The following is a 12710-nucleotide window of genomic DNA, read 5'->3' as shown; positions in this document are numbered from 1 at the left end:
GGGCGGCGCCTGCGCGGATCTCGGCGGCGCTCGCGTGACCTTGGCGCGGCGGCGGCGGCGTTGGGGCGAGATGCGGGCAGCGGGACCGGGACCGGGGCTGGGGCTGGGGCTGGCGCTGCTGCTGCTGGCGCTGGCGGCGGCGCCGGGCGGCGGCTCGGCGGAGCAGGGCGGCCTGCCGGCCAAGAGGCTGCGCATGGCCTACGCCACCGGGCCGCTGCTCAAGTTCCAGATCTGGTGAGCGAGCGCGGCCGCAAGATGGCGGCGCCGGGCGGGCCCGGCCTCGCCCCCCCCCTCTTCCTCCGCCAGGGCCCCGCTGCGGCGGCGGCTCCCGGTCCTCGGGTCCTGATCCCGGCGGCGGGGCGGGGGCCGCAGGGGGAGCCCGGGGCCGGGGGGAGGCGGCGGGGCCGGGTCCGGGGCGTGGGCGGCGTCCGTGGGCCTCAGCGCGGGGCGGGCCTGGGCTCGGGGGGGGGGGGGGGCTGCCGGTGGCCCTGGGCCGTTAGCGGGGTGCGGGCAGCGCCGCGGCGGCCTAAGGGCGCTCGTGGGGGGCGGCACGGAGGGAGAGCGGCTCCGGCGGGCCCGGGGGGAGCGCCTCGGGGCCTGCCCGCAGCTGGCAGCCGTTGTCTGGTTCCTAGCCGCCGCTGAGGCGCGTACAGCCGGCGCGGCCCGAGCCGAGGGCGGCTCTGCAGAGGCCGGACAGCCAACGCGGCCGGCCCCCGGCAGGAATGGCCAGGCCCGGTGTGCCCACCGCGGGCGGCCCGGGGAGGAGTGATGCTGAGGCTGGCGCGGGGCAGGGCGATGCTGAGGCTGACCTTACGGCTGGGGGCGTTTCACTGGGGACACGGGCAAATCCTCGGTCACCGGGCTTCAGCGGAGCGCTTGGCTTAGTGCCGGTAGGTGACACGGATTTGGGTAAAAAAACAGTGCCTGGCCAGCTCTCAGGTCTTTGATGCGCAACCTGGTTGCAAGCAGTTTTCTTCTTTGGCAGGAAGCATTTTAGTTTCCTTTTAAATTAAAGCGATGTGTGTGCTGGGTGAGTTGTGGTGAAGCCGATTTTGCAGCAACTTTAACGCAGAGCACTTCAGTGCCAATGATGGTTCCTATCTGCATTTAGTGTCTCCTGAGGCTACAGGCGGGTGTTTGAGGAGTACATGCGGGTTATTAGCCAGCGGTACCCAGACATCCGAATCGAAGGGGAGAACTACCTTCCTCAACCTATATATAGGTAAGCAAATCACGAGCAGTACTTCTCTTTCTCTTTTCACAATATGCGTGCTCATGGTGAGTGGTGAACATGTGCCTTTGCAGTTAAATAAAATTGAAAATCGAAGCTTACAAAATTTTTTTTTTTTTTTTTTTTTTTTTTTTGCTGCTGTGATTGCTTGCAAGCATGGCATTGTCTCCCTTCCCGACATGTATGTGGTAATGTGCGTATGGAAAACTGAGACAGTTGTCTGTGTTACGAGGCCTGGTGTGCTCCGAGGAAGTCTGAAGTAACTTGTGTAGTCCATGTTTCTCACAAGGAAGTTTTGCAGCTTTTCATCGTGATATATCTGGATATAAGTTCTTGTTTGTTGCTCAGGCTTATGCGCTTTATGTGTATTCATTGCAATAGGTCAGAGTTGCAGGGTAGGGAAAAACTTGTTTTTAGCATGTAAAGCAGGGGGAGAGGATGTGGGGGGACCTTAACTACAGCACAGGGGGCGGCGGGGAGGCCCAAAGAATGAAAACAGCGTTTACTGCTGTTACTTAAACCATTGTGTACGCACTAGAGAGTGATGCCATTGTTACTGTAGTGGCTTCTGAGCCACTTCTTGACCTACTTACCCCTAATAAGCACAGTGGTACGATTGGTACGAGATTGAGTTCCTCCGCGCTCATTTGCTCTCTGGGTATAGATCTAATTCCTGCAGAGCACCATGGAGTTCTCTGCACCTGCTGGAAAGCTGCTTTAAGAGGAAGTAGTGCATACCAATTGAACACATCTCTATTATACGGAACAGCTTCTTCAAGAAACTAAATGCATTCTCTCGTTCAGATGTATATAAGTTGAAATTTCTGTTCAAGGTCTGGTTGGGAAAAAAGAACAGATCTGTATGTGTGGCACGCAACACTGGTGTCCTGAGAATGTGTTCTTGTGTGTGTGTGTAGCTTTTATGGGTTACAGATATTTTTAAAGACAGATAAATTTACTTGAAAAATTGTATATTTCCTCTGAAACTCTGGATTGTACATTATGAAAATAATTTTAATGAGGTAAATCATAGCTATATACAGTAAAGTTGTAATGGGAATGTTCTAAGTCACTCTTCTGTGTTGTCTTTTGATAGGCATATAGCATCCTTCCTTTCAGTCTTCAAACTAGTATTAATAGGCTTAATAATTGTTGGCAAGGATCCATTTGCTTTCTTTGGCATGCAAGCTCCAAGCATCTGGCAGTGGGGCCAAGAAAATAAGGTAAACTGTTTGCTTTCATCTTTTATTTTTGAAAAGCAGTTTTAGAATGGCTTCTTGAGGGTGCTGTGGGAGAACTGAATGTTGCTGCAGACTTAGTTAAACACACCGTAGTCTTCACAGAGCCTCTAGGCTTCTGTAACTTCTGGTTTAATTCCTGGTATTTCTCTTTCCAAGCTGATGATGCTGTAGAGGGACAGATGTGGTCAACATTACTGATAAAGATGTAACACCATTTGCTAAAGAAACACCGCAGTTTTTAAGAAGGCACTGTGTGTGGTTTTTTGCCTTTTTTTTTTTTTTAAGGGCTCAGGTGGAGTTTCAAGCTGGTATTGTTATTAAAACTACAGCTTCCTTTTCCTGTTGTCTCATGGCTATTTTGCAGTGGTTGCTTTTGTCTAATTTAGTAGACTAGGCATACAATTTGATCGTGGCTAGAAAAATCAAATTGAAGTTCTGTGGTTTTTTTTCAGAACTTAGTTGGGCATGACAGACTGACTTGTGGGATGATTATCCCCGTGAGTCAGTACTGATGGTACTGACAGATCGATGTCATTGTACTCCGATTTATAATAACCCAGCTCCAGATTTATTCTATTAAGCAAAAGCAACATACAAGTCTGTTAACCTGCATGTATTTCACTGGTGCACAGACCTCAAAGAGCGACCCAGTGCAGCTGCTCTGGCTGTGTCTTCACTCAGGTTGAACGTACAGAGGCTGTAACACACCACGCTTAGTTAAATGGGCCCAATGCAGGACCGAGCTGGGCTGGCTGTGGTGTGCCCCTGGTGTCCTCAACAGCTGACATCTCCCGTGCTAAGTCCATGGGCGTCGCAGCACCCGGTGCGACTGTGCCCCTCTGCACAAAGAGGGAATTAAAGCGGTGGTGGCCATGGAGTGAGGTGCTGCATTGCTGCAGATTGCATCAGTTCTTCCTGAGGCACCAGTGCACAAAGAAAATTCTAAATTATTAGTTTGAAGAAATGCTCCAGGGTTGGCAGTTGCTGCAAACGAGGCAGTTTGACTTTGCTGTGTGTCTAGACCTGCAGTTGTTCAGTTTCTGAGTTAGATCTGAGTGTTACTCCGAAAATGACAGGCAGTGTGTAGGAACACCTGCATTCCCTTGTCATCCTACAAGTGCCACCTTAGCCACGTACTTCTGCAGACTGGCTGTTGAGATGTGCAGAGATTTGTGGAGGAGGGGAGAAAGAAGGTGCAACTTTGCTTCTTTGAGTCAGAACTGTGAGCTGGGTGGTTTCGGAACAATTTTAATACCTGTCTTTGAAAGACGGTGTGCAAAATCTTTTTACAGAGAGGGTGAAAGGATGATGGCTATGCCACTTAATAAATTGCAAAGGGGAGTACAAAGATGCCTCTAAACCTCAGCACTTAGGAGTGAAGAAAATAAGCTGTGCTTTACATGGCCAAAGTGTCTGGGATTCTCTCTGTTTTCTTCCAGGTTTATGCGTGTATGATGGTTTTCTTCCTGAGCAACATGATTGAGAACCAGTGTATGTCAACAGGTGCATTTGAGATAACTTTGAATGGTGAGGCATGAACTTTGTCTTCTGGGAATCCTGGTGCATGTGTACAGAGATCTGTGAGAGCTGTTTGTCCGCTGTCATGGGTGGTGTTGTGAAATGGGGTGGGTTCCAAAACGCGATGGTGTGTGTAATGCCTTCCATCCTCATACTGCAGATGTTATATGTCACAACACATGATGAAAATTGTGTATGACTTACAGTACAATTACACGTATTTAACAATTGCAGTGTAAAAAAACCTTAGGGGAATGTTTGATCACTTGGAGTAACTGTACTGTGTTTTCTTTGTGTGTGATGTACATTAAGGAAGAAAAGATCAATGAGAGGAACAGTTTCCAATTAGATGCTTTTGCTGTCCAGTTTTTAAATATGGTTTGGACTTGCAATCCTGCTAAGTCTATTGATATTCCCAGAATTTCCAGTACTGGTAGACAGCAGGACTGATGTCTCAGGTTGAGTCTGTGTACCTTCTGCCTTCAAATAATTCTATGGTTTTAAAGATTATGCAAGCTTGATGGAGTACAAAATTTTTCGGACTGTAGGTACAGGTCTGTAACCTAGTTCTGTGCTTTGTTTCTCAATTTATAGTTGTGCAGGGTGCATTTCAGTGTAGTAGTTCCTAAGTTGAGCTTTATACTCCAGAACCTTTGTGAAGACTGACTGCATCGTATCAAAGTAGTTGAAGCAGTGTTGATCCAGATATTTCTCTCAACAAAAAATTAGTACCAACCTGCGTAGATTCCTAGATCTTTTAAAGTTGGTGTGTAGACTAGCCCTACACGTTTCTTTGTCAATTTATCTGTGTTTTCTCCGTGTGTTTTGTGGTAGATGTTCCGGTGTGGTCTAAGCTAGAGTCCGGCCACCTTCCTTCCATGCAGCAGCTTGTACAAATTCTTGATAATGAAATGAAGCTCAACGTGCACATGGAGTCAATGCCTCATCACCGATCATAGCCCCATCTAACAGCGCTGAAACTTCTTGTAAGTCTTCTTCCAGGCACCAGCTGCCTGTTCACTTGGACGTAAAGGGCTGCATGTTGCAGATTGAACGTTGTATTCGGTATTTGTTCATTTAAAAGTGTTTTACTGAAGAAAAACCCCAAACAGTTCTAGGGACTTTCAGTTAAATGATTTTACAGGTACTGGTTAGTGGGAGGTTTGGTCTTGGGGTTTGTTTCAAAACTGGGAGCTGGTTTTCCTTTGGCCAGAAAAAAAACTTGAGTTAGTGAACTGTATTAGACATCAGAAAACACAGTTCATTATGTGCCTTATGATAGTCTATGTGCGAAGGATTTGTCTGTAATTTGTAACCTAATTGAATTGCATGAGCATAGAGAGTAGAGCATGCTTTCTTGCCTTTATCTGTGTGCTGTACTGTTTTAGCCTTTTGCAAATGTTCCTTGACTGTTAGTAGCAGAGGTTGAGTGGTCATAGCCATGCTTCTGTGCTTTATGATGAGCCGGTTCTGTTTCTGCATCAGTTGTGACTTTTCCATACATTTAGCTTACGGTTCTTCAGGAACAGTGATGTGCCAGGAAAAAACTATCTTGGTGCAAAAGCGGAGAATCTACGTTTAAGGCACCACTCGTGAATTATTGATTGAAAAAATTGGGGTACAGTTTTTTTGCAAAAGAATGCTTTGGTTTTGGAGACTGACTGCTTGGCGTTCTCTTGCCAGCAGACACCCCACTCTCAAGTGGCAGACCGTGTGCTGCCCAGCTCTTCTGACCTATTGATCCCTCCCTCCACAAACACTTACACAGCTTCATGAAATGGGGAGAGCAATTCAGAGAGGTTGTTACATCGAAGTAGCAGTGCAGGGAATATGAGAAACCATTGATTTCTGATTTTTGCAGACATACCTTATTTATTCAGTTAAGTCCAGTTTGTCTGTTGGTAATACAGCAGAAGTCATTTTACCTGTGAAGTTGTTTTGTGTTTTAGAAATGTAATTATTTAAAAGTTTGGTATTTTCAGTACTTCTTAGATCTGCATGCTGAAGCCTGACATCCTGTATGTGCAGACCTGGAGAATCTCAGACAGCATTCTTTGTGTTGCAAAGTAGATTTTGATATTTTTAAGCTTACAACACATGCTAAGAGTGTTCTTTTGTAGAGTTCTCTTTAAGAGGATATAAGTTTAAATATAAAACAGAAAGCCTTCAGTGGTATTTCTATCCACGTGGAAAATAACACTACACATCCAGATGAATCTGGTAGTGAGGCTCCCTGCCTGTGTTCTAGTATCTCCTTATTTGATTCCTACCAATGTAGTATCACTGATCGTATCCTCGTAGACAACTGTTCAGAATAAAATAATAATAATCCACTCTTGTCAGGAGTTCCAAGCTCACAAGAGACACTGCTTATAATTCAGTTTTTATTACCTGAAGCACACACAGCCTGCCTTTCTCCCTAGTTTACAGCAAAAGCATTCTGTTTGGGCAGTGCTGGCTACGGGCTTGCGAGTTTAACTCAGGAGTAGTTGCCTGCTGTAACACTTCTGTCTCTATTTTCAGGAATTAAGTGGTGATTTCCAAGGGCCGCGTGTCTCGGACCAATGAAGGCCTGTACTGAAGACAGCTTGCTGTTGGTACAGACTGGATGCTTCTCTTGCAGTCACGTTGTGCCCCCTGAAAAAACCTTAATGAAAGACATCTTTCAGTGCTGGCGTGTCTCCAGATACTGCACATTCATGGAGTGCAATAATACTGTATAGTTTTTTTAAGATTTCATTCGACCAGTTCACAGCTCAACAATGCAGGCATTACTAATTGTAACTTATTTTATATTCATGTTTCACACAATGGCAGATTGAGTTGATACCTAATTATCCCTTGGAAAAAGTTTGTTTAATCTGTTGTATTTTATATGGATTTATGTTCTTTTTGTAGTTTGAAATGAAGTTACAGGAGTGTCTGATATTGTCCTAATCTGTTAAGTAATTGACAGCTGTCTTATCAAATATCTCTAATGTGGTTAAAGCAGGGTTGTATATTTTTCAAAATATATGGCAGAGTTGAACAGTGCATATATACTAAATTATATGAACAAAATTATATGCAGAGTAATTGCATCATTTTGTGAATTCAGTAAAAATTAAGGTCAACTGCTTTTTAAATTGTGTTGGCCAGCTCCAGAATGGTCACAGGAAAACCTCTTAAGAGTTGAAAAGCTGGGCCTTTCTACTGTCCTAAATAGAAGCTAAGGAAATTAATTTAAATAAAGAGTTCTCATTGACTGTGTGAAGTACCTTGTTTGAGTCACTGATGGTGGTGATATTCTTAGAATTGTAACCGAAAAATACATAAAGAGTCCACTTCCCAAAGTCAGTGGTGTGTTCGTTGTCTTCTGTGAGTGCCTTACAGCATCTGTGTTCTGTTAGGATTGTTGTGCATGGCTGTTTTCTCCCCACTGTTCCCAAACAATGTTTGCAAAAAACAGACTGTCAGTTCTGTCCTGACAAACCCACCTGTGCTGTGCCCGGTGCTTGTGTGAACCGGGGGTGTTGTGCAGCCGGCACGCCACGGCTGTGGGAGCTGTGATCAGTGAGAGATGCCTGATGTTTGCTTGATGTTTCAGGGCACTGCATTAAGCTGCGCTTCATGCCTGAGCTTTGAAACAGTGAAGCGGAGGTCGGTGCCGCACTCGAGAGGAAAGGTGGGATAATCTCATTTCATGCAGAAGTGGTGTGGGGTCCCTGCTGCCCAGGCCCCTCTGTGGCTGCTGCCCCAGCCTGGTGCCTGCTTGGGGCCACAGGGAGGCTGGCAGCCTGGCTGAAGCTCTGTGGCACCTGTTCCTCGGTTTCTCAGCTGGCCTTCCTGCGTCAGTGTGACCGGTAGGTGTGCAGCCCCTGCCCCTGTCACCTGGCAGAAAGGGCACAGTTGAAATGTGCAGCTCATCTTCATTTCATCTGACCGCGGTGGGTGGCTGCTGGGGACCCGCTGTGGCTGATGGGGCGCTGCCTGGCTGCTCCCAGAGGGCACTCGAGCTGTGTCCCACTGGTGAGCGGTGGCAGCCGCCATCCCCTCGGCTGCACCATGGCATGGCTGGGTGCAGAACCACAGCACTTGTGTGGGGATGGGGGTTTGCACGAGTTGGTTCAGCCTCCTGTGACAGCACCTCTGAGAGGGGCTTTGGGGAGCTCATGTCCTAAGGACCAGGTAGAGGCTGTAAAGCCCAGGGCTGCAGTTTTACATATTGGCAAGGAAGCTCCTGAGAGTTGCTCCTGCTGGTGAGCTGTGCAGCAAGCACTGGGTGGCTGCAGCAGGTGCTGGGTGGGATTAGGCTTCTGTGGAAGCTGCAGCATGCTGATTGTTGGGGTGTTGTCCTGGGGCTGTCCTCTGGGCAGCGGCATCTCTATCACTCCAGCTCACCCTGCTGGGGAGGGAGTTGTGCCCGGGGCTGAGTCCTCTCAGAATAAACGTGCTCAGGTTTCTTGCTGGGGCTGAGCTGCGGTAGCTGCAAGTCCTGCTCTGGCCCTGTTCTTTTGGCTCATACTGAGCCCATTCTGGCATCAAAACAGGCAGAAACCTGCTTCCAGTGAGGCTGCGCAGCACAGCTGGGATCCTCAGTGCCTTGCTGAGGTGGAGACATCTCCCACTCTGCTTTTGATTCCTGCCCTGAGCTACTGGGTTTTGTCCCCTTTGTAAAACTAGTGAAAGTACTTCCTGGATCCTTCTTATCAAAAATTACCTTTGGACGAGGAGCTGAGGCTGGGAGATTTTCTCTGCTGGGGCAGTAAATCAGACAAGAAGGGAATCTGCAGAGCTCTCATGAGGACAGTTGCCATGGTTTGTAAGAGCAGACTGACCCACCTCAAGACTTTAAGGAATACTTTAAGTAATGTTTCCAATAAATTCAAAGCTCTGTCCACCTAGAGGAAAGAAAAATTGACACCAGTTGCTATAAAGGTGTTGCTAATCCCAGCCATTAAACATACAATGGCCTCTTGATTCTATGATGAAACCATCTTTTTAGGTAATCCATACAATCTCTTCTGAAATATATTAACCAAAACGTCTAGTGTGGATAGAGTTTTAGTTTCTCACTAGATATATACCTCTGACAGATCAGAAAGAACAAATAAGTGCACAGATGTGTTGCTAGGCTATGATTTTCCATGAGCTGTTTGTGGTGTCACCCTGGTGATATTTGCCCATGATCTGCTCGCTGCCCACAATATTCCTCTTCTTTCATCTCTGCAAGATTGCATAACAACACGTTGGAGTTAGGTACATGAGAACCTGGGCTGGTGTTCTCTAAATACACCAGAAGCACAGCCCTCCGCTTTTCTGCTAGGGGAGCGCAGGCTGGCTGTGTTTCAGCCATGTCAGTCATTGCTCTGGGTTGTAGGGTGCGCAGAGCAGATTTGTTTCTATGGGCTGGATCAGGCCTCATGAACATTAGTCATGGATCATTTCCAATTGAAAAACTGAACAACAAAATGGAAAAAAGCCTTGCTAGTCACTAAAGTCAGCAATATCTGACAGCCTCCCTACAAACCAGTTGCCGAACACCAGATGACAACTCAGTATTTGTGGCACTCCTACCAGGAGGAAAGACTTGTTCAGCCTGAAGCCAGTGCTTCCCAGTATTTAGCTTCAGCCCAGCTGGATGGGTTCAAACCTTGGGTGTCCTGAGCCTGGCAGCCCATCTCCAGCAGCAGCCAAGAGGACGTACCTCAGACTGAGCATACACTGTTTCCCATTCACCTTCTCCAAACTCTCAGCCTCCAAAAATATTCAGCGCAGGGCTTTCTGGACCCTTTGCATTTTCCGTGTATTCAGCCAGAGGGCACATGCTGATGTCCCATTGCTTCTAGTGCTCTGAGGACGCAGTTTTGCCCAGCAGACTATGTTATAGCCTTTGGCATGTGTTTAAACCTCAGTTATTCTGTTGAACATCCAGTACCTGCCCTTTCTCAAAGGTCCTGCACCACGTTTACACCGTGGTGATGAGAACAAGAGCAGGTTACCGAGCGTGACCTGCCCTCTGCCTCCCTTTCTGCCCGGATGCGGCACTTTCCCAAGGCGGGCAGAGCCTCGCGGTGCTGTGCGTGACTGCCTGGCTGCGACAGCTCCGCATGCAGTCCTCTGCAGCGGTGTTTGCAGTGCCATTAGCAGAGCCATCATGCCACTCATTAACAAGAGCTTGCAAGCAATTTCTGTCCTGAACTGGTGAACTTAAATTCCAAATCTGTCATAAATGTGAATTTAATGAATATAGTATGTTTATCCTGAGCCTAATTTGACATAAATTGGATTTAATATTTTTGAACTCGTTTACCAAGCCACTTCCAATTAGTGCTGCATTTACAGCTGCGTATAATAAAAACTAATTTCACACAAGTGCCTTTTCTGACCCATTGCCAGGAGAACCTGCCAAGCTGTGGGACAGTGAAGGACTGTCCAGGTGTTGCCATGCTCCCCCGGTATCTCCAGTGCTGCCTTGTTTCTCATGGCCTCATGGACCCTCCAAAACCTGCTGTGCTGCTCAGGGCCACCCTGCTGCCCAAACCCCGTGGGGCCGCATGCGCTGCCCGGCAGCACAGGCAGAGGGGTTGCTGCAGCCCAGGCAGCCCCAGCAGTCACGTCTGCCACACTCTGGACTGCAAACACCTTAACAAAAGCATTTACTTAGGGTCTAAAATTCTACTGTGCAAAATGCCAGGTCTGCGGGCATCAGGAGAAGGAGGCTGCATGAGGCAGAGTTCTCGGGGGGCTCTTCAGACCTCTGCTGTGGGCAGAGTGGCCTCACACCAAGTTCCTGTCCCCCCTGACCACGGGTGCCCAGCTGCCATCCACCCGCCTCGGCTTTGTTTGGAAAGCTGCTCCTTATCGTTGTGCGTCACGGGCGTGCTCAGGAGCCGGCCAACCCAGCCAGCGCCCCTGCAGCACACTCCTCCCCGGAGAGTTCCCCCTGCAGCCACTCACACCGAGCATGGATGAGAGCAGCAGCTCTTCTGCATCGCTCGGAGCATCCTTGCGGGTGTGGAATGCAGTCAGATGGGAAGAAGAGAGGCTGAAAGTGCTGAAAAGAACACTAGCAACTGGCGGCAACTGGGATGGTCCCAGAGGTCTCCTGGGATGGACAAAGCGCCTCTTAAAGGACTGACTTAGATGCTCCTGGTCTCAACCTGCAGCTGGAGGATCTGAAGCACTTCTGTCCCATCCCACCAGCTTGGCCACACATCTCCTCACGGCAGGGTTTCTTTGTGCTGGGATCTGTTTTTTTCTGGGCATCTGTTACGACCCTCCTCATTGGGGAAGATGGCCAACATCCTGTGCACGGTGCTGCACTCCCTCCTGAGCTGCCTCATTCCCCCGGCCAACCTGCTGGTGATTGTGGCTGTCTACCAGCTGATGAGGAAGCAGCCAGGCACCAGCTACATCTACATCCTCAACCTGGCCACCGCTGACCTGCTGGTGGGTGTGATGTGCATTTCTGAGGCACTGGATGACATCCTTGATGGGGACTTTGACCGCAGCAAGTCCTTCTGCCTCCTGCGCATCGCCATGAGCATGACGCCGTGCATCGGCTCCATCCTGACCCTGCTCCTCATCTCTCTGGACAGGTACCTGGCGGTGAGGCTGCCGCTCTCCTACCCCACCCTCCCAAAGAAAATACCTGTGGTCCTTTCCCTCACTGTCCTCTGGATGCTCTCCTTCCTTTTTGGACACTTGCCTCTGATCTTTCCCTCTCTCCAGCAAAGCAACTACACAGGTTACTGCGGGCTCCTCTATGCAGCCAAGAGTGAGTATCTCTACACGATCTGCTTTGGCGTCTTTGCTCCGTCCCTGCTGGTGCTGCTGTGCCTGCACGTCTCGGTGGGCAGCATCGCCTACCTGCAGCACAAGCGGCTGCAGCACGCCTGCGCCCAGACTGGGAGCCTCCGCTCCCGCCTGCGCCACTTCAAGGCGCTGCGGACCGTGCTCATCGTCATCATCGGCTTCAGCCTCTCGTGGGGGCCGTACCTGGTGGGGGGCACTGTGCAGGCCGCCTGCAGCTCCTGCAACCTGTCTGACCCGCTCAAGGACGCCTTATTCCTGCTGGGCGAGACCAACTCCCTCATCAACCCCCTTGTCTATGCCCTGCACAGCAAAGACATCAGAAGCCACCTTGCGAAGCTGCTCAAATGCAGGGCAAAGGGCCGAGTGAAGCCCCTGGCTTCCAACGTCCGAACCGTGGGGAGCTGGGATGGGGGCTGGCCTGAGGCACCCGGCTCATGAGGCGCCCATGTCCCGCTGCCTCTGCCTGTGCTCCTCCTGTGGTTGTTGGGCCCCTAGCAGAGGGTAACACGTGGTGCTGTGCAGGTGTGAAGTGGGGCCTTTCTGGTCCATCAGCTGGTTCATGAGCTGCTGCCAGGGGCTGCAGCTTGTGCACGCCATCTGGTATCTGCCTTAACGGCCCACTGTGCCCCCATCCCAGCACTCCTGAGGCAGTGCCTTGGGATTGCTTTGAGTGAACTGTGGCCTTTTGTCTCCCTCTGCATGGCAGAATCGCTGTCTCATGGCTGCAGCAGGCTGAGCTGCTGTAAGGTGCTCCCTCCAGGGAAGTGCGGACATGCTGGTGGTGCAATGTCCTCAGCAAATGCTGGCTGTGCAGAGAAGTGCCTGTGCAGGTGACCTCTGAGTGAACACCTCTTCCCTGCCTTCCTGTCACAGGCTGCGTCTTAGCTGTGCTCTGCTTGTTTTCCTCTTTGTGCCAAATTTAT

At 49.5% G+C, this 12710-nt stretch overlaps 2 protein-coding genes across 2 annotated transcripts; both read left to right on the top strand.

Moving 5' to 3' along the window:
* Nucleotides 1-47: 47 nt before the first annotated feature.
* On the top strand, nt 48-7326 carry SELENOT (selenoprotein T). Its single transcript, XM_035334279.1, has 6 exons — nt 48-234; nt 1112-1222; nt 2328-2454; nt 3912-3999; nt 4825-4976; nt 6514-7326. The coding sequence occupies exons 1-5, from the start codon at nt 71-73 to the stop codon at nt 4947-4949; spliced, it is 615 nt and encodes a 204-aa protein (XP_035190170.1). The 5' UTR covers nt 48-70; the 3' UTR covers nt 4950-4976; nt 6514-7326.
* A 3902-nt stretch (nt 7327-11228) lies between these two features.
* Nucleotides 11229-12646, top strand: LOC118171289 (glucose-dependent insulinotropic receptor-like). Its single transcript, XM_035334278.1, has one exon. The coding sequence runs from the start codon at nt 11266-11268 to the stop codon at nt 12223-12225; it is 960 nt and encodes a 319-aa protein (XP_035190169.1). The 5' UTR covers nt 11229-11265; the 3' UTR covers nt 12226-12646.
* Nucleotides 12647-12710: the final 64 nt, after the last annotated feature.

Source organism: Oxyura jamaicensis, chromosome 9 (assembly GCF_011077185.1).
Source record: "Oxyura jamaicensis isolate SHBP4307 breed ruddy duck chromosome 9, BPBGC_Ojam_1.0, whole genome shotgun sequence".
NCBI classification, from domain to species: Eukaryota; Metazoa; Chordata; class Aves; order Anseriformes; family Anatidae; genus Oxyura; species Oxyura jamaicensis.
The sequence above is the reverse complement of the archived record's forward strand: the minus strand, read 5'-3'. Positions and strand labels throughout refer to the sequence as shown.

Coding starts and splice junctions, on each gene's coding strand:
- LOC118171289 (XM_035334278.1), top strand. CDS start 11,266: ATGGCCAACATCCTGTGCACGGTGCTGCACTCCCTCCTGAGCTGCCTC.